The sequence below is a fragment of the Argiope bruennichi genome, chromosome X2 (assembly GCF_947563725.1).
Source record: "Argiope bruennichi chromosome X2, qqArgBrue1.1, whole genome shotgun sequence".
Lineage (NCBI taxonomy): Eukaryota > Metazoa > Arthropoda > Arachnida > Araneae > Araneidae > Argiope > Argiope bruennichi.
The window spans coordinates 45192497-45213801 of NC_079163.1; the positions used below are offsets into that span (position 1 = coordinate 45192497).

Genomic DNA, 21305 nt, shown 5'->3' on the forward strand with positions numbered 1-21305 from the left:
TCATATGAGAAGTTTAGAATCATTAGGGATTAGATCAGATACTTTAAGCGATTTATTATCCTCTGCGAGGTTAAGGCATTTATGAGCTATTGAGCACTTGAATTCGTAGGCGATTCAATAGGAATGATCCTTTAGTGATTTACTGAATTTTCCTAAAAAGAAATTAATCATGTAAGGAAAGATAAGAGTTTTTTCTGGTACGTGAGAATAACGCTACGAAATATTAGGAATTCTAGATGGCTAATAGCCAAAAAAAAAGAAATGAAAGCAAATGAATCAGAAATCCATCTGCAAGTCGGTGATGTGTTTATGATCCCTCTGTTTGTCTTAAATTATATCTTTTCTGTGATGAAACATCTCATTTGTGAAAAAAATGTGCTCATTTGAGAATCTGACCACAACTAAAGCGGAAGATCATACCATCGAAAAGTTTTTGTTTCTGTTATGTTATGGATTTTGGCATATTGTATTATAAAGAAAATTTAAACTTTGGCATTGAGAAGCTCGTGTATTGGAAGCACAACACTTTCAAATAATTGTTGTTTCAGGTAAGTTTATCCTCAGATCTTGATTGTTTACCTTAAAGGAAGTAATCTGAAATACTTCATAGGAGTTGATTATAAATATGGCTATTTGGAGAAATAATAATATTAAATTTACTACGAAAATGAAGAGTTAAGAGATTAGGAGTAGAATAAACGGATCATGATTTATTCGGTGAAATCGAACCTGCCGAAAGGCAAAAGAAAAAAAAAATCATGGAACTTAACTTTTAGACGTGGATGGAAATTATAACTGTGAATAAGAGGACTTATGCAAAAAAAAAAAAAAAAAAAAAAAAAAAGAATTAATGCTTTCAAACCTAAAAATATGACGCTGAATGACCGAACAATTACATTCTATACAAATATTGTGCATCGATTATGAGCTTATGTCTATATATGAATATTTCTTTATTCTTCCGAAAATTTAAATTTACAGTTTTTATTTGTTAAAAACCAAATTGTCTTCCTCAAATGTCAAGTCAACAAAACTTTCAAATTATTTTGTTTAAATATTTATTTCTTTAATAGCAAGGTGTCTTGTATTTGTGCGGTAATATTTAACTGTAATCGAGACAAAGCAAGTTGCTTTTTTCCCACTTTCCGTCAATTATCATTGTTCTTTTGACGTATTTCGCCATATTTTAAATATTGTCTTTTAACTGTGCTTTGTAAGTAACCATTTACTTTTTATGTACATTCATTTTAAAACTGTGTATTAAGGCTAATGTTTAATAGATTTTACTTTTGTAATATTGTTTATTATGCAATTACTCTTGACGAGTGGGAATCGCCATTCCATCTCGCCATTTTTATTCTATGTCTTTGCTATCCATCCGCTATTTTACATAGTGATATAACTTATTGTGTGGTAGGCAAGGCAAATGGCCTGGAAGCTATAACCACTGAACGAAAAATTTAGAAAGGAATTAATTGCGTTTCAGTGCATTTTATGATACGTTTAAAGTTATATTTACAAAATATTTTTATTCATATAAGGCTTAACAATTTTAATGGTTCGAAACGAGCGAGGCACAACATATGCGATATATTAATATTATTACAATCTGAGAACTAATTCAATCTTGCTTTTTTATAACCAAATCGCAAATACGAATGAAATGCAATTTATTTCATAGAGATTTGATAACCCAAACTCCATCTGTAGATGCGAGTGTGTTAAAAGACTTTTTAAATGTTAGTCTCTCAATTTATTAAAAGTTAAATTTCAGTTAACTAAAATAAGTGAAACGAGATGTTAATGGTGATATCTTCTGTAAATATTATTGATCAAAAATAATATTTAACTTATCGTAATTTTCCGAAAATTACCTTATTAATGATATAAATTACAAAGTTAAGTTATACAACAATGTTACTATAATTTTTTCAAACATTTAAAAATTTATAAATATTATTGAATAAAATTTTTTTTCTGAAATTTTACTCCAATCAATTTGTAATTTCCTTAAATCATTGCGTCATATATTTCTCTTCATTAGAAAAAAATTATAATACTTCCAATAAACTTTCAACCAAAATTTTACTTTACTATTTGAGTATGTAAAAGTAGTATTTGATTTAATAGCATGTGAATAATTCGTTCTCTTTCACTCCATAAATATATATATATATGTTTCAAGCATTATGTTATTTTTAATTAAAGATTAAATTTGTCATATGATACTTATGTTATTTATTCTACATACATTATTCAGAAGAATTTCATAACTTGAAAAGCTGTAAATATTTTTAATAGTGCATTTTGTTAGACAATGACAATTCTCTTTATTATAAGAGTTAATTATGCTTTAATAATGTATGAGATAATGATTATTAATAAAACATAAGAGTTAATTATAAATTATTTATAATTAACTCATAATAAATTATAATCAATAATAATGTATTATTTATTAAGTATTACTAGGAGTTGATTATTTATATTCTTTATATTTGTTATATAAATAGAATGAATGTGTAATTTCTAATAATTTATTTAAGGGAACTACTGTAATAATCACTGGCATCATGTATTGAATTTAAAGGCCAAAAAATCATTACATTTATTACATATAATTTTTTTGTTTCAAAATTCAATATTATTTCAAATTAAACTGTTTATAAATGCTAGAAGTCCTTTTTTACTGTGAAAATTATTATAAGCTTATAATAATCTGCAATAATTCAGAATTATATGTGATTATATTTATTTCAGAATTATATATTTTATGTGATGTGTTTTTTGTGTAGATCAATGATTTAGATGATTGTTTTGACATTTTCTGATTTTTTTTCTAGATATATTTAACTGTGCATTTCATAAAATGAAAATTTTGTTCAGTTTCAGGATAAAGATATCTGCAGCAATCAATTTGTTTCTCAATAATGTGCTATAATTTGCTTAAATATGCAACTTAAAACTGGCTAACTATTTCTAATTATTTTAATTTAAGTTAAATTCCAATTTGCCTAATAGCTTCATTAAAACTAGATTGAACATGTACTTTCTTATCACTCATTTAAGGCAATTACTATAATAATCATTAAAACATTATGATTTTAAAGGTAAAAAAAATTCATTACATTTATTAAATACATTTTTACATCCTAAATTCAACATTTTTGGATATATAGCAGTTTATGGATGCCAGAATTTTTTTTTACTGTGCAGATTGTTATGAGAAAATGATAATCTACAATATTCAGAATGAAATTTTATTATATGTAATTCAGAATAATATTTTATATGTGATGTGTTTTTAGTGTAGATGAAGGATTTAGATGATTATTTTGATCTTTTCTTAATTTTTTCAACATATATTTAATTGACATTTCAAAAAATGAAATTTCATTTGGTTTTAGGTTAGGTTTTATTATTCAGTTTTGTGCTAAAAGTTGCTTAAATCTGTACCTTAAATCTGGCTAAGTATTATGCAATCATTTTATTCTTTCGAAAATTTAAATTTTCAGTTTTTATTTGTTTAAAATCAAATTGTCTTGCACAATTTTATAAGATGAATGTCAAATCAACATAGCTTTCAAATTATTTTTGTTTGAATATTTAATTCTTTAAAAGCAAGATTTCTGATGTTTGTGCTGTAATATTTAACTGTAATCGAGACAAAGCAAGCTGCTTTTTTCCCACTTCCCGTTAATTATCATTGTTCTTTTGTCGTATTTGTCCATATTTTTAATTATTATCTGATAACGGTGCTTTGTAAGTAACCATTTACTTTTTATGTACATTCATTTTAAAACTGTACATTAAGGCTAATGTTAAATAGATTTTACTTTTGTAATATTAATTATTATTATATTACACTTGACGAGTGGGAATCGCCATTCCATCTCGACATTTTTATTCTGTCACTTTGTTATGCATCCGCTATTTTAAATAGTGATATAACTTAGAGTATGGTAAGCAAGGCAAAGGGCCTGGACGCATTACCACTGAAAGAAAAATTTAGAAAGGAATTAATTGCGTTTAAGTGCATTTTATGATACGTTTGAAGTTATATTTTCAAAATATTTTTATTCATATAAGGCTTAACAATTCAAATGCTTCCAAACGGGCGAGGTACAATATATGCGATATACTAACATTATTATAATCTGAGAATTAATTCAATCTTGCTTTCTTAAAACAAAATCGCAAATACTAATTAAATGCATCTTATTTTACAGAGATTTGATAACCCAAACTCCATCTGTAGATGCCAGTCTGTTAAAATACTTTTCAAATGTTTGTCTCTCAATTTATTTAAAGCTAAATTTTAATTAATTAAAATAAGCGAAATTGGGGTGTTAGTGGTGATAACTTCTGTAAATATTATTTATAAAAAATAATAAGAACGTCTGAAAATTCCGATTTCCTTATCAATGATATAAATTACAAAGGTAAGTTATTGAACAATTTTACGACAATTTTTGCAAACACTTAAAACTTTATAAATATTATTGACAATATTAATTTTATTGTTGAAATTTTAGTCAAACCAATTTGCAGTTTTATTAAATCATTAAATTATATGTTTCTCTTCATTAAAAATATATATATATAATAATTCTAATATATTTTTAATCAAAAATTTTAATTTACTCTTTGGTTATGTAAATTAGTATGTTTTTTAATAGCATAAGGATAATTCATTCTTTTTCACTCCATAAACATGCATGTGTTTCAAGTATTATATTATTTTGAATTAAAGATTAAATTTGTCATAAGATATTTATTTATTGTACATGCATTAATTAGAAAATTTTCATATCTTCAAAAGCTACAAATATTTTTAATAGTGCATTTTTTTTAGATAATGACAATTCCCCTTATTATAAAAGTTAATTATGCCTTATTAATATATGAGATAATGATTATTAATAAGACATAAGAGTTAATTATACATCATTAATAATTAACTCTTAATAAAGTATAATCAATAATAATGTATTATTTATTAAGTATTACTAGGAGTTGATTATTTATATTCTTTATATTTGTTATATTAATAGACTGAATGTGTAATTTCTAATCATTTGTTTAAGGCAACTAGTGTAATAATCATTAGCATCATGTATTTCATTTAAAGGCCAAAAAATCATTACATTTATTAGATATAATTTTTTTTCTTTCAAACTTCAGCATTTTTGGAAATTAAACAGTTTTTGAGCTCTATAGAGGTTTTTCTACTGTGCACATCATTGAAAGTAAATAATAATCTGCAAGAATTCAGAATTATATGTGATTATATTTCTTTTAGAATTATATTTCATATGTGATGTGTTTTTTTTGTAGATGAATGATAGAGATGATTGTTTTGACATTTTCTGATTTTTTTTTCAGATATAATTAATTGTTTATTTCATAAAATGAAAATTTTGTTCAGTTTCAGGATAAAAAATGTCTGCAGCAATCAATATGTTTCTGAATTGTGTGCTATAATTTGCTTAAATATGTTCGTTATAATTGGCTAACTATTTGCAATGATTTAAATTTAAGTTAAATTCCAATTAGATCCAGTTAGATTCAAATATAACTAAATTGAATATGTACATTCTTATCGCTTATTAAAAGCAATAACTGAAATAGTCATTAGAATAATATATGGTTTTAAAGGTCAAAAAATCATTGCATTTATTAGATTTATTTTTTTTCATCTAAAATTCAGTATTTTTGAATTTTTTTACCGTTTATGAATGCTAGATTTATTTTTATTATTCATATTATTATGAGAAAATGATAAGCTACGATTATCGAGATTGGATTGGATTTGGATTTTAATTGCGCAAAAGATAGACATATCCATGCTGCTTCAAGCGATAATTGAGAATTATAATTTATTATATATAATTCAGAATAATATTTGATATGTGATGTGTTTTTTGTGTGAAAGAAGGATTTAGAGGATTATATTGACTTTTTCTTATTCTTTTTTCTAGATGTTTATTAAATTGTCATTTTATAAAATGAATTTTGTTTTTAGTTTTGATGTAAAAATATCTGCTTCAATTAATTTTTTATTCAGTTGTGTGCTAAAATTTCCTTGAATGTATACCTTGAAAATGGCTAAGCATTGTTCAATCATTTTAATTTAAATTAAGTTCCAGCTTGACCAAAATAAAAAATACTCATAATTAACGTCATATTTTCCAGATATTCATTCGGCATAAAGTTTTTTTTAATACTTAAGTGCAATAATTTAAATCATTAAATTCATCAGCTAGAAAACATTCAGTTTTTTTTTTTTTTTTTTTTTTTTTTTTGCATATTTACCATCACTTTGTTCAAACGGTAATTTTTTTGTGTATGCTGTTGGTCTGAAGTCTGTCAGCAAATGCAAAGCTTCTATTCATAATTCAAAATGCTCTCTTAATTAATTTATTTATTTTTCAGTTCAATGGATGAAAAAAAAGAACTTGAGAAACTTCTAGCAGAGCTACAGCGTGCGAAAGAACAAATTCAGAGTTTTAAATTATTGTGTCAACAACTCATAGGTATTTCGAAAACTTGCTTTGATTTCGGATTTCACATGTTTTACAAATTTAAAAGATAATATAGATCAATTTCCTAACCCAAAATATGAAATAGTTCATATGAATTTTGAAATTGACAAAATAAACTTTTTCGAAATTTATAAAACTTTAACAAAGCAAAAACTTTATTGTAGACTGTTTAGTTGATTTTGCAATGAAATAATCGAAATTTTCGTCTTTGAAAATAGTAATCTCACAGCTGAGGGTGACCGCATGCGTTAAAATTTAAAAGGTTATTAGATTAATTTCAGAATAAACAAATTCGCAAATAATAATAATAATAAATTAAAAAAAAAGTAATTATAGGATTTTAGATAAAATTGTCTTTACATACTGCAATTTATAATCACATTATGAATAAATTCATTTAATTAATTGAATCTGTTTTAAACAAATTAAAGTTCAACTAATTACTAATCAATAATCTATTGAATTATTAATTATTCATTTAAATAGTAATGGTATATTCCTGTTGACAGATACGTAAGGTAATAATTTAAATGTTAAATTTCTTCAAGAGTTTTCATTATCATACAATTCATCTTAATTATAAATACTTTTATTTAAAGTAATAAAATCATGAACTAATAATCATGGTAAATTTTTCAAGAGTTTTATTTCTTTTGTCGTTTTTTGTCGTCGTATGTATATTAAAATAATTAAAAATATACACATTTCACTAAGCTCGTAAATAAAATAATTCCGGTTAAATATATTGCCATTATTTTGTGTAAGTTCAAAATATGTTCAATGAGAAAAAAATTGAGCAATTGAGGGGGGGGGGGGAAAGGATCTGCACTGAGTAAAGCATCAAAATGACCACGTCCGCCAATAAACACCAGTTATCTGACATAAAATATGCGTTCGTAGACACAAAAACACAAATATGATTTCGCAGACTTCTCTTAACAATAAAATTAGTCTGCTTGATATTTTGAAATATTGAACTGAAAGAGTTATAGAATTAATGTATGTTTTGATACATTGGTTCAATGTTTATAAATATCTGTTTAAATAAGTGTTTATAATTTTTTTTTTTTTTTTTTTTGCAGAACGAAATCGTAACTCGGTTCCAGGGAAAGCGAAAGGTAAGTATCAAAATGAATCAGTAAAACTTGAATGCGAAATAAAGCTTCTCTGGTGTAAAGACTTTGCCAGAGTAGATGTTAAATAATTACATTTTACACAATTTTATGTAACATCGCATATTTCATGTTTGTAAAGAGATAGTTTAAGATTATTTGCATTCAGTTCTTCTATGGAACTGATAAATCTATTTTTCGATCACAGTGGAATTTTCACTGACCTTCTGATGTGAAAAACGATTTCAAATTTTGACATTATATCATTTAAATATTTTCAAAGCTTAAAAGTCAGTTAATCTTATTAGGTGCCACAGGCGCCACCTGATCACAAATTACGGGGAAAAAATTAATTTACAGAGGTTTCCCATTATTTTTGCTGAACCTATACGAATTTAGTAGTCTTATATCTGTTATTAATGATTCAAATCCAAAAAATTGATTTATGCCATTGAGATGTCAGGGGTGGCGATAGGGTCATTCATAGTGACCTAAATATATCACTACAATATTCTGAGGTGTTATCGTAAAAGTTGTTAATGTCGTCTATTCCGGATATGGGGAACGCTACAAGCAAAATATTAAATTTGGAAGTCAATAAAGAAAATATCATTTAGGTGAATGAATAATAAATTATTTGTCAATAAGCGCCTATTAATTTAGTTATAATTGCAGCATAGCATTAAAAAATATACTTATATCGGATACTATGGATTAAATTAGTGCATAATTTAAGAACAGTTTTATATTTAGTAAATTTAATATTCTATAAATAATCATTGATTTGCTGATGTGGAATTTTGTATCATCTTCTCAGAATATGTGAAAAAAATCTCGAGTAAAAATAATATTATTTGTGAAAGCTTTATTTTATCATACTGTTAATATTTAACTTTGTAAGTTTTTACAAATTCCAATTTTTTTTTTTTTTTAGCGAATACATCTAAGAGACATGAACCTGGCGTAGTAGGGCCATCTGCAGGTAATATAAATATTTAATATTTACAAAAGTAAGCTATGAGAAGCAGGAATAATATTTCATGAAATATTATATATATTGGAAGATATTACCAAAGTCGAAGAAGTGTTTTTATAGAAGAAGAATTATTATAGTTAAAAATTCAATTGTTAAAATTTTCTTAATAAATTAATGTCGAACAAATTTCAACACAATTTTGTATCGAAATTTAGAAAAGCAACTTCCAAATATTGGGAAAAGCAACTTCTAAATTTTTTTTTTTTGGGGGGGGAAAATAACACCCTTGAAGACGTATCTATTTTCTCGTTTGTTAAATGTAATCCATTTAAAAAGTGATATCCTTGGATTTAATTTATGTTCCTTTGACTCATAATACATTTTACCTACAATTTTCAGTCATATGCCACGAAGGCCTGGTACCAAATTTTCTCGATTCTCACTCACATTTTCAGTTGAATCGTTCAATTCAAATTTAAATTATTTTCGCATTGATTGTCTTACATTTCATTTAGTAAGTCCTTTTTAAAAGGAATACAAAGGCATAATTTCATAGGTAATCTGAAGATACGTTACTATTAGAAAAAGAGTTCAAATTAAATTTTTCAAGTAGGAGGTTATTGAACAAATTTTTATGCACATACTGAAAATTCATAATGAATCTAATAAAAAAATTATTAATTTTTCATTAAAAAAAGGCAGCGTTTCTATTAAATCATTACATTTAAAAAAATGTAAATTAAAATGTTTTTCATATTTTTAAAATTTAAAAAAAATATAAATGCATAATTTAAGAAAAGTTTTATATTTAGTAAATTCAATACTCTATAACTAATCATTGATTTGTTGATATGGAATTTTATATCATCTTCTCAGAATATGAGAATAGAATCTCGAGCAAAAATAATATTAATTGTGAAAGTTTTATTTTATCATACTGTTAATATTTAAATTTGTAAGTTTTTACAAAATCCAAAAGTCGTTTTTTTTTTTTTTTTTTTTTTTTTTTTTTTTTTTTTTAGCGAATACATCTATGAAACATGAACCTGGCGAAGAAGGGCCATCTGCAGGTAATATAAATATTTAATATTTACAAAAGTAAGCTATGAAAAGAAGAATAATATTTCATGAAATATTATATATATTGGAAGATATTACCAAAGTCGAAGAAGTGTTTTTATAGAAGAAAAATTATTATAGTTACAAAATTCAATTGTTAAAATTTTCTTAATAAATTAATGTCGAACAAGTTTGTACACAATTTTGTATAGACATTTAGAAAAGCAAATTCCAAATATTGGGGTTAAAAAATAACACCCTTGAAGACGTATCTATTTTCCCGTTTGTTAAATTTAATCCATTTAACAAGTGATATCCTTGGATTTAATTTATGTTACTTTGACTCATAATACATTTTACCTACAATTTTCAGTCATATGCCACGAAGGCCTGGTACCAAATTTTCTCGATTCTCACTCACATTTTCAGTTGAATCGTTCAATTCAAATTTAAATTATTTTCGCATTGATTGTCTTACATTTCATTTAGTAAGTCCTTTCGAAAAGGAATACAAAGGCACAATTTCATAGGTAATCTGAAGATACGTTACTATTAGAAAAAGAGTTCAAATTAAATTTTTCAAGTAGGAGGTTATTGAACAAATTTTTATGCACATACTGAAAATTCATAATGAATTTAATAAAAAAATTATTAATTTTTCATTAAAAAAGGCAGCGTTCTCTATTAAATCATTAGATTTAAAAAATGTAATAATTAAAAAGTTTTTAATATTTTTAAAATTTAAAAGAAATGTAAAATGCAAAATTTAAGAAAATTTTTATATTTAGTAAATTCAATACTCTATAAATGATCATTGACTTGTTGATGTGGAATTTTATATCGTCTTCTCAGAATATGTGAAAAGACTCTGGAGCAAAAATAATATTAATTGTGAAAGTTTTATTTTATCATACTGTTAATATTCAACTTTGTAAGTTTTTACAGATTCCAAAAGTTATTTTTTTTTTAGTGCGTAAATCTATGAAACGTGAACCTGACGAAGAAGGACCATCTGCAGGTAATACAAATATTTAATATTTACAAAAGTAAGCTATGAAAAGCAGGAATAATATTTCATTAAATTTTATATATATTGGAAGATATTACCTTAGTCGAAGAAGTGTTTTTTTCTTATAGAAGAACAATTATTTTAGTTCGAAAACCCAATTGTTACAATTTTCTTAATAAATTAATGTCGAACAAATTCTACACAATTTTGTATAGAAATTCAGAAAAGCAACTTCCAAATATTAGGGGGGGGGGAATAACATCCTTGAAGACGTATCTATTTTCTCATTAGTTAAATGTAATCCATTTAACTAGTGATATCCTTGGGTTGAATTTATGTTCCTTTGACTCATAATACATTTTACCTACAATTTTCAGTCATATGCCAATAAGGCCTGGTACCAAATTTTCTCGGTTTTTCGATTCTCACTCACATTTTCAGTTGAATCGTTCAATTCAAATTTGAATTATTTTCGCATTGATTGTCTTACATTTCATTTAGTAAGTCCTTTCGAAAAGGAATACAAAGGCACAATTTCATAGGTAATCTGAAGATACGTTACTATTAGAAAAAGAGTTCAAATTATATTTTTCAAGTAGGAGGTTATTGAGCAAATTTTTTTGCACATACTGAAAATTCATTGTTAATTTAATAAAAAAAATCCTTAATTTTTCATTAAAAAAGGCAGCGTTCTCTATTAAATCATTACATTTAAAAAAATGTAATGATTAAAAAGTTTTTAATATTTTTAAAATTTTTAAAAAATGTAAAATGCAAAATTTAAGAAAAGTTTTATATTTAGTAAATTCAATACTCTATAAATGATCATTGACTTGTTGATGTGGAATTTTATATCATCTTCTCAGAATATGGGAAAAGAATCTGGAGCAAAAATAATATTAATTGTGAAAGTTTTATTTTATCATACTGTTAGTATTCAACTTTGTAATTTTTACAGATTCGAAAAGTCTTTTTTTTTTTTAGTGCGTAAATCTATGAAACGTGAACCCGACGAAGATGGACCATCTGCAGGTAATATAAATATTTAATATTTACAAAAGTAAGCTATGAAAAGCAGGAATAATATTTCATTAAATTTTATATATATTGGAAGATATTACCAAAGTCGAAGAAGTGTTTTTTTCTTATAGAAGAAGAATTATTATAGTTACAAAATTCAATTGATCAAATTTTCTTAATAAATTAATTTAGAACAAATTCTACACAATTTTGTATAGAAATTCAGAAAAGCAACTTCCAAATATTGGGGGGGGGGGGGAATAACATCCTTGAAGGCGTATCTATTTTCTCATTAGTTAAATGTAATCCATTTAACTAGTGATATCCTTGGGTTGAATTTATGTTCCTCGACTCATAATACATTTTTCCTACAATTTTCACTCATATGCCACGAAGGCTTGGTACCAAATTTTCTCGGTATTTCGATTCTCACTCACATTTTCAGTTGAATCGTTCAATTCAAATTTAAATTATTTTCGCATTGATTGTCTTACATTTCATTTAGTAAGTCCTTTCGAAAAGGAATACAAAGGCACAATTTCATAGGTAATCTGAAGATACGTTACTATTAGAAAAAGAGTTCAAATTAAATTTTTCAAGTAGTAGGTTATTGAACAAATTTTTATGCACATACTTAAAATTCATAATGAATTTAATAAAAAAATTATTAATTTTTCATTAAAAAAGGCAGCGTTCTCTATTAAATCATTACATTTAAAAAAATGTAATGATTAAAAAGTTTTTAATATTTTTAAAATTTTTAAAAAATGTAAAATGCAAAATTTAAGAAAAGTTTTATATTTAGTAAATTCAATACTCTATAAATGATCATTGACTTGTTGATGTGGAATTTTATATCATCTTCTCAGAATATGGGAAAAGAATCTGGAGCAAAAATAATATTAATTGTGAAAGTTTTATTTTATCATACTGTTAGTATTCAACTTTGTAAGTTTTTACAGATTCCAAAAGTCTTTTTTTTTTTTAGTGCGTAAGTCTATGAAACGTGAACCCGACGAAGATGGACCATCTGCAGGTAATATAAATATTTAATATTTACAAAAGTAAGCTATGAAAAGCAGGAATAATATTTCATTAAATTTTATATATATTGGAAGATATTACCAAAGTCGAAGAAGTGTTTTTTTCTTATAGAAGAAGAATTATTATAGTTACAAAATTCAATTGATCAAATTTTCTTAATAAATTAATTTAGAACAAATTCTACACAATTTTGTATAGAAATTCAGAAAAGCAACTTCCAAATATTGGGGGGGGGGAATAACATCCTTGAAGGCGTATCTATTTTCTCATTAGTTAAATGTAATCCATTTAACTAGTGATATCCTTGGGTTGAATTTATGTTCCTTTGACTCATAATACATTTTACCTACAATTTTCAGTCATATGCCAATAAGGCCTGGTACCAAATTTTCTCGGTTTTTCGATTCTCACTCACATTTTCAGTTGAATCGTTCAATTCAAATTTGAATTATTTTCGCATTGATTGTCTTACATTTCATTTAGTAAGTCCTTTCGAAAAGAAATACAAAGGCACAATTTCATAGGTAATCTGAAGATACGTTACTATTAGAAAAAGAGTTCAAATTATATTTTTCAAGTAGGAGGTTATTGAACAAATTTTTTTGCACATACTGAAAATTCATTGTTAATTTAATAAAAAAAAATCCTTAATTTTTCATTAAAAAAGGCAGCGTTCTCTATTAAATCATTACATTTAAAAAAATGTAATGATTAAAAAGTTTTTAATATTTTTAAAATTTTTAAAAAATGTAAAATGCAAAATTTAAGAAAAGTTTTATATTTAGTAAATTCAATACTCTATAAATGATCATTGACTTGTTGATGTGGAATTTTATATCATCTTCTCAGAATATGGGAAAAGAATCTGGAGCAAAAATAATATTAATTGTGAAAGTTTTATTTTATCATACTGTTAGTATTCAACTTTGTAAGTTTTTACAGATTCCAAAAGTCTTTTTTTTTTTTAGTGCGTAAATCTATGAAACGTGAACCCGACGAAGATGGACCATCTGCAGGTAATATAAATATTTAATATTTACAAAAGTAAGCTATGAAAAGCAGGAATAATATTTCATTAAATTTTATATATATTGGAAGATATTACCAAAGTCGAAGAAGTGTTTTTTTCTTATAGAAGAAGAATTATTATAGTTACAAAATTCAATTGATCAAATTTTCTTAATAAATTAATTTAGAACAAATTCTACACAATTTTATATAGAAATTCAGAAAAGCAACTTCCAAATATTGGGGGGGGGGAATAACATCCTTGAAGGCGTATCTATTTTCTCATTAGTTAAATGTAATCCATTTAACTAGTGATATCCTTGGGTTGAATTTATGTTCCTCGACTCATAATACATTTTTCCTACAATTTTCACTCATATGCCACGAAGGCCTGGTACCAAATTTTCACGGTTTTTCGATTCTCACTCACATTTTCAGTTGAATCGTTCAATTCAAATTTAAATTATTTTCGCATTGATTGTCTTACATTTCATTTAGTAAGTCCTTTCGAAAAGGAATACAAAGGCACAATTTCATAGGTAATCTGAAGATACGTTACTATTAGAAAAAGAGTTCAAATTAAATTTTTCAAGTAGTAGGTTATTGAACAAATTTTTATGCACATACTTAAAATTCATAATGAATTTAATAAAAAAATTATTAATTTTTCATTAAAAAAGGCAGCGTTCTCTATTAAATCATTACATTTAAAAAAATGTAATGATTAAAAAGTTTTTAATATTTTTAAAATTTAAAAAAAATGTAAAATGCAAAATTTAAGAAAAGTTTTATATTTAGTAAATTCAATACTCTATAAATGATCATTGACTTGTTGATGTGGAATTTTATATCATCTTCTCAGAATATGGGAAAAGAATCTGGAGCAAAAATAATATTAATTGTGAAAGTTTTATTTTATCATACTGTTAATATTCAACTTTGTAAGTTTTTACAGATTCCAAAAGTCTTTTTTTTTTTTTAGTGCGTAAATCTATGAAACGTGAACCCGACGAAGAAGGACCATCTGCAGGTAATATAAATATTTAATATTTACAAAAGTAAGCTATGAAAAGCAGGAATAATATTTCATTAAATTTTATATATATTGGAAGATATTACCAAAGTCGAAGAAGTGTTTTTTTTCTTATAGAAGAAGAATTATTATAGTTACAAAATCCAATTGTTACAATTTTCTTAATAAATTAATGTCGAACAAATTCTACACAATTTTGTATAGAAATTTAGAAAAGAAACTTCCAAATATTGGGATGGGGGGAATAACACCCTTGAAGACTTATCTATTTTCTCGTTTGTTAAATGTAATCCATTTAACAAGTGATATCCTTGGATATAATTTATGTTCCTTTGACTCATAATACAGTTTACCTACAATTTTCAGTCATATGCCACGAAGGCCTGGTACCAAATTTCCTCGGTTTTTCGATTCTTACTCACATTTTCAGTTGAATCCTTCCAATTATTTTCGCATTTATTGTCTTACATTTCATTTAGTATGTCCTTTCGAAAATTAATACAAAGGCACAATTTCATAGGTAATCTGAAGATACGTTACTATTAGAAAAATAGTTCAAATTAAATTTTTCAAGTATTAGGTTATTGAACAAATTTTTTTGCACATACTGAAAATTCATTGTTAATTTAATAAAAAAAATTATTAATTTTTCATTTAAAAAAGGCAGCGTTCTCTATTAAATCATTACATTTAAAAAAATGTAATGATTAAAAAGTTTTTAATATTTTTAAAATTTAAAAAAAATGTAAAATGCAAAATTTAAGAAAATTTTTATATTTAGTAAATTCAATACTCTATAAATGATCATTGACTTGTTGATGTGGAATTTTATATCATCTTCTCAGAATATGTGAAAAGAATCTGGAGCAAAAATAATATTAATTGTGAAAGTTTTATTTTATCATACTGTTAATATTCAACTTTGTAAGTTTTTGCAGATTCCAAAAGTCTTTTTTTTTTTTAGTGCGTATATCTATGAAACGTGAACCTGACGAAGAAGGACAATCTGCAGGTAATATAAATATTTAATATTTACAAAAGTAAGCTATGAAAAGCAGGAATAATATTTCATTAAATTTTATATATATTGGAAGATATTACCAAAGTCGAAGAAGTGTTTTTTTCTTATAGAAGAAGAATTATTATAGTTACAAAATCCAATTGTTACAATTTTCTTAATAAATTAATGTCGAACAAATGCTACACAATTTTGTATAGAAATTTAGAAAAGCAACTTCCAAATATTGGGGTTAAAAAATAACACCTTTGAAGACGTATCTATTTTCCCGTTTGTTAAATGTAATCCATTTAACAAGTGATATCCTTGGATTTAATTTATGTTACTTTGACTCATATTACATTTTACCTACAATTTTCAGTCATATGCCACGAAGGCCTGGTACCAAATTTTCTCGATTCTCACTCACATTTTCAGTTGAATCGTTCAATTCAAATTTAAATTATTTTCGCATTGATTGTCTTACATTTCATTTAGTAAGTCCTTTCGAAAAGGAATACAAAGGCACAATTTCATAGGTAATCTGAAGATACGTTACTATTAGAAAAAGAGTTCAAATTAACTTTTTCAAGTAGGAGGTTATTGAACAAATTTTTATGCACATACTGAAAATTCATAATGAATTTAATAAAAAAATTATTAATTTTTCATTAAAAAAGGCAGCTTTCTCTATTAAATCATTACATTTAAAAAAATGTAATGATTAAAAAGTTTTTAATATTTTTAAAATTTTTAAAAAATGTAAAATGCAAAATTTAAGAAAATTTTTATATTTAGTTAATTCAATACTCTATAAATGATCATTGACTTGTTGATGTGGAAGTTTATATCATCTTCTCAGAATATGTGAAAAGAATCTGGAGCAAAAATAATATTAATTGTGAAAGTTTTATTTTATCATACTGTTAATATTCAACTTTGTAAGATTTTACAGATTCCAAAAGTCTTTTTTTTTTTTTTTTTTTTTTTTAGTGCGTAAGTCTATGAAACGTGAACCCGACGAAGAAGGACCATCTGCAGGTAATATAAATATTTAATATTTACAAAAGTAAGCTACGAAAAGCAGGAATAATATTTCATTAAATTTTATATATATTGGAAGATATTACCAAAGTCGAAGAAGTGTTTTTTTCTTATAGAAGAAGAATTATTATAGTTACAAAATCCAATTGTTACAATTTTCTTAATAAATTAATGTCGAACAAATTCTACACAATTTTGTATAGAAATTTAGAAAAGCAACTTCCAAATATTGGGATGGGGGGAATAACACCCTTGAAGACTTATCTATTTTCTCGTTTGTTAAATGTAATCCATTTAACAAGTGATATCCTTGGATATAATTTATGTTCCTTTGACTCATAATACAGTTTACCTACAATTTTCAGTCATATGCCACGAAGGCCTGGTACCAAATTTCCTCGGTTTTTCGATTCTTACTCACATTTTCAGTTGAATCCTTCCAATTATTTTCGCATTTATTGTCTTACATTTCATTTAGTATGTCCTTTCGAAAATTAATACAAAGGCACAATTTCATAGGTAATCTGAAGATACGTTACTATTAGAAAAATAGTTCAAATTAAATTTTTCAAGTATTAGGTTATTGAACAAATTTTTTTGCACATACTGAAAATTCATTGTTAATTTAATAAAAAAAATTATTAATTTTTCATTAAAAAAAGGCAGCGTTCTCTATTAAATCATTACATTTAAAAAAATGTAATGATTAAAAAGTTTTTAATGTTTTTAAAATTTAAAAAAAATGTAAAATGCAAAATTTAAGAAAATTTTTATATTTAGTAAATTCAATACTCTATAAATGATCATTGACTTGTTGATGTGGAATTTTATATCATCTTCTCAGAATATGTGAAAAGAATCTGGAGCAAAAATAATATTAATTGTGAAAGTTTTATTTTATCATACTGTTAATATTCAACTTTGTAAGTTTTTGCAGATTCCAAAAGTCTTTTTTTTTTTTTTTAGTGCGTATATCTATGAAACGTGAACCTGACGAAGAAGGACAATCTGCAGGTAATATAAATATTTAATATTTACAAAAGTAAGCTATGAAAAGCAGGAATAATATTTCATTAAATTTTATATATATTGGAAGATATTACCAAAGTCGAAGAAGTGTTTTTTTCTTATAGAAGAAGAATTATTATAGTTACAAAATCCAATTGTTACAATTTTCTTAATAAATTAATGTCGAACAAATGCTACACAATTTTGTATAGAAATTTAGAAAAGCAACTTCCAAATATTGGGGTTAAAAAATAACACCTTTGAAGACGTATCTATTTTCCCGTTAGTTAAATGTAATCCATTTAACAAGTGATATCCTTGGATTTAATTTATGTTACTTTGACTCATATTACATTTTACCTACAATTTTCAGTCATATGCCACGAAGGCCTGGTACCAAATTTTCTCGATTCTCACTCACATTTTCAGTTGAATCGTTCAATTCAAATTTAAATTATTTTCGCATTGATTGTCTTACATTTCATTTAGTAAGTCCTTTCGAAAAGGAATACAAAGGCACAATTTCATAGGTAATCTGAAGATACGTTACTATTAGAAAAAGAGTTCAAATTAAATTTTTCAAGTAGGAGGTTATTGAACAAATTTTTATGCACATACTGAAAATTCATAATGAATTTAATAAAAAAATTATTAATTTTTCATTAAAAAAGGCAGCGTTCTCTATTAAATCATTACATTTAAAAAAATGTAATGATTAAAAAGTTTTTAATATTTTTAAAATTTTTAAAAAATGTAAAATGCAAAATTTAAGAAAAGTTTTATATTTAGTAAATTCAATACTCTATAATTGATCATTGACTTGTTGATGTGGAATTTTATATCATCTTCTCAGAATATGGGAAAAGAATCTGGAGCAAAAATAATATTAATTGTGAAAGTTTTATTTTATCATACTGTTAATATTCAACTTTGTAAAATTTTACAGATTCCAAAAGTCTTTTTTTTTTTTTTTAGTGCGTAAGTCTATGAAACGTGAACCCGACGAAGAAGGACCATCTGCAGGTAATATAAATATTTAATATTTACAAAAGTAAGCTATGAAAAGCAGGAATAATATTTCATTAAATTTTATATATATTGGAAGATATTACCAAAGTCGAAGAAGTGTTTTTTTCTTATAGAAGAAGAATTATTATAGTTACAAAATCCAATTGTTACAATTTTCTTAATAAATTAATGAAGAACAAATTCTACACAATTTTGTATAGAAATTTAGAAAAGCAACTTCCAAATATTGGGATGGGGGGAATAACACCCTTGAAGACTTATCTATTTTCTCGTTTGTTAAATGTAATCCATTTAACAAGTGATATCCTTGGATATAATTTATGTTCCTTTGACTCATAATACAGTTTACCTACAATTTTCAGTCATATGCCACGAAGGCCTGGTACCAAATTTCCTCGGTTTTTCGATTCTTACTCACATTTTCAGTTGAATCCTTCCAATTATTTTCGCATTTATTGTCTTACATTTCATTTAGTATGTCCTTTCGAAAATTAATACAAAGGCACAATTTCATAGGTAATCTGAAGATACGTTACGATTAGAAAAATAGTTCAAATTAAATTTTTCAAGTAGGAGGTTATTGAACAAATTTTTTTGCACATACTGAAAATTCATTGTTAATTTGATAAAAAAATTATTAATTTTTCATTAAAAAAAGGCAGTGTTCTCTATTAAATCATTACATTTAAAAAAATGTAATGATTAAAAAGTTTTTAATATTTTTAAAATTTAAAAAAAATGTAAAATGCAAAATTTAAGAAAATTTTTATATTTAGTAAATTCAATACTCTATAAATGATCATTGACTTGTTGATGTGGAATTTTATATCATCTTCTCAGAATATGTGAAAAGAATCTGGAGCAAAAATAATATTAATTGTGAAAGTTTTATTTTATCATACTGTTAATATTCAACTTTGTAAGTTTTTGCAGATTCCAAAAGTCTTTTTTTTTTTTAGTGCGTATATCTATGAAACGTGAACCTGACGAAGAAGGACAATCTGCAGGTAATATAAATATTTAATATTTACAAAAGTAAGCTATGAAAAGCAGGAATAATATTTCATTAAATTTTATATATATTGGAAGAGATTACCAAAGTCGAAGAAGTGTTTTTTTCTTATAGAAGAAGAATTATTATAGTTACAAAATCCAATTGTTACAATTTTCTTAATAAATTAATGAAGAACAAATTCTACACAATTTTGTATAGAAATTTAGAAAAGCAACTTCCAAATATTGGGATGGGGGGAATAACACCCTTGAAGACTTATCTATTTTCTCGTTTGTTAAATGTAATCCATTTAACAAGTGATATCCTTGGATATAATTTATTTTCCTTTGACTCATAATACAGTTTACCTACAATTTTCAGTCATATGCCACGAAGGCCTGGTACCAAATTTCCTCGGTTTTTCGATTCTTACTCACATTTTCAGTTGAATCCTTCCAATTATTTTCGCATTTATTGTCTTACATTTCATTTAGTATGTCCTTTCGAAAATTAATACAAAGGCACAATTTCATAGGTAATCTGAAGATACGTTACGATTAGAAAAATAGTTCAAATTAAATTTTTCAAGTAGGAGGTTATTGAACAAATTTTTTTGCACATACTGAAAATTCATTGTTAATTTGATAAAAAAATTATTAATTTTTCATTAAAAAAAGGCAGTGTTCTCTATTAAATCATTACATTTAAAAAAATGTAATGATTAAAAAGTTTTTAATATTTTTAAAATTTAAAAAAAATGTAAAATGCAAAATTTAAGAAAATTTTTATATTTAGTAAATTCAATACTCTATAAATGATCATTGACTTGTTGATGTGGAATTTTATATCATCTTCTCAGAATATGTGAAAAGAATCTGGAGCAAAAATAATATTAATTGTGAAAGTTTTATTTTATCATACTGTTAATATTCAACTTTGTAAGTTTTTGCAGATTCCAAAAGTCTTTTTTTTTTAGTGCGTATATCTATGAAACGTGAACCTGACGAAGAAGGACAATCTGCAGGTAATATAAATATTTAATATTTACAAAAGTAAGCTATGAAAAGCAGGAATAATATTTCATTAAATTTTATATATATTGGAAGATATTACCAAAGTCGAAGAAGTGTTTTTTTCTTATAGAAGAAGAATTATTATAGTTACAAAATCCAATTGTTACAATTTTCTTAATAAATTAATGTCGAACAAATGCTACACAATTTTGTATAGAAATTTAGAAAAGCAACTTCCAAATATTGGGGTTAAAAAATAACACCCTTGAAGACGTATCTATTTTCCCGTTTGTTAAATGTAATCCATTTAACAAGTGATATCCTTGGATTTAATTTATGTTCCTTTGACTCATAATACTTTTTACCTACAATTTTCAGTCATATGCCACGAAGGCCTGGTACCAAATTTTCTAG

The 21305-nt window shown here is 24.9% G+C and overlaps 1 protein-coding gene across 1 annotated transcript in view; it reads left to right on the top strand.

Moving 5' to 3' along the window:
* Positions 1–8196: 8196 nt before the first annotated feature.
* The window catches only part of LOC129959731 (fibrous sheath CABYR-binding protein-like), a 37233-nt gene continuing 24124 nt past the window's right edge, over positions 8197–21305 (top strand). The window contains exons 1-14 of the mRNA XM_056072621.1: positions 8197–8230; positions 8592–8639; positions 9656–9703; positions 10663–10710; positions 11686–11733; positions 12710–12757; positions 13734–13781; positions 14756–14803; positions 15771–15818; positions 16797–16844; positions 17814–17861; positions 18831–18878; positions 19844–19891; positions 20855–20902. Of these exons, the coding sequence (XP_055928596.1) occupies positions 8197–8230; positions 8592–8639; positions 9656–9703; positions 10663–10710; positions 11686–11733; positions 12710–12757; positions 13734–13781; positions 14756–14803; positions 15771–15818; positions 16797–16844; positions 17814–17861; positions 18831–18878; positions 19844–19891; positions 20855–20902 (658 nt within the window). The remainder of the gene's footprint in view (positions 8231–8591; positions 8640–9655; positions 9704–10662; positions 10711–11685; positions 11734–12709; positions 12758–13733; positions 13782–14755; positions 14804–15770; positions 15819–16796; positions 16845–17813; positions 17862–18830; positions 18879–19843; positions 19892–20854; positions 20903–21305) is intronic.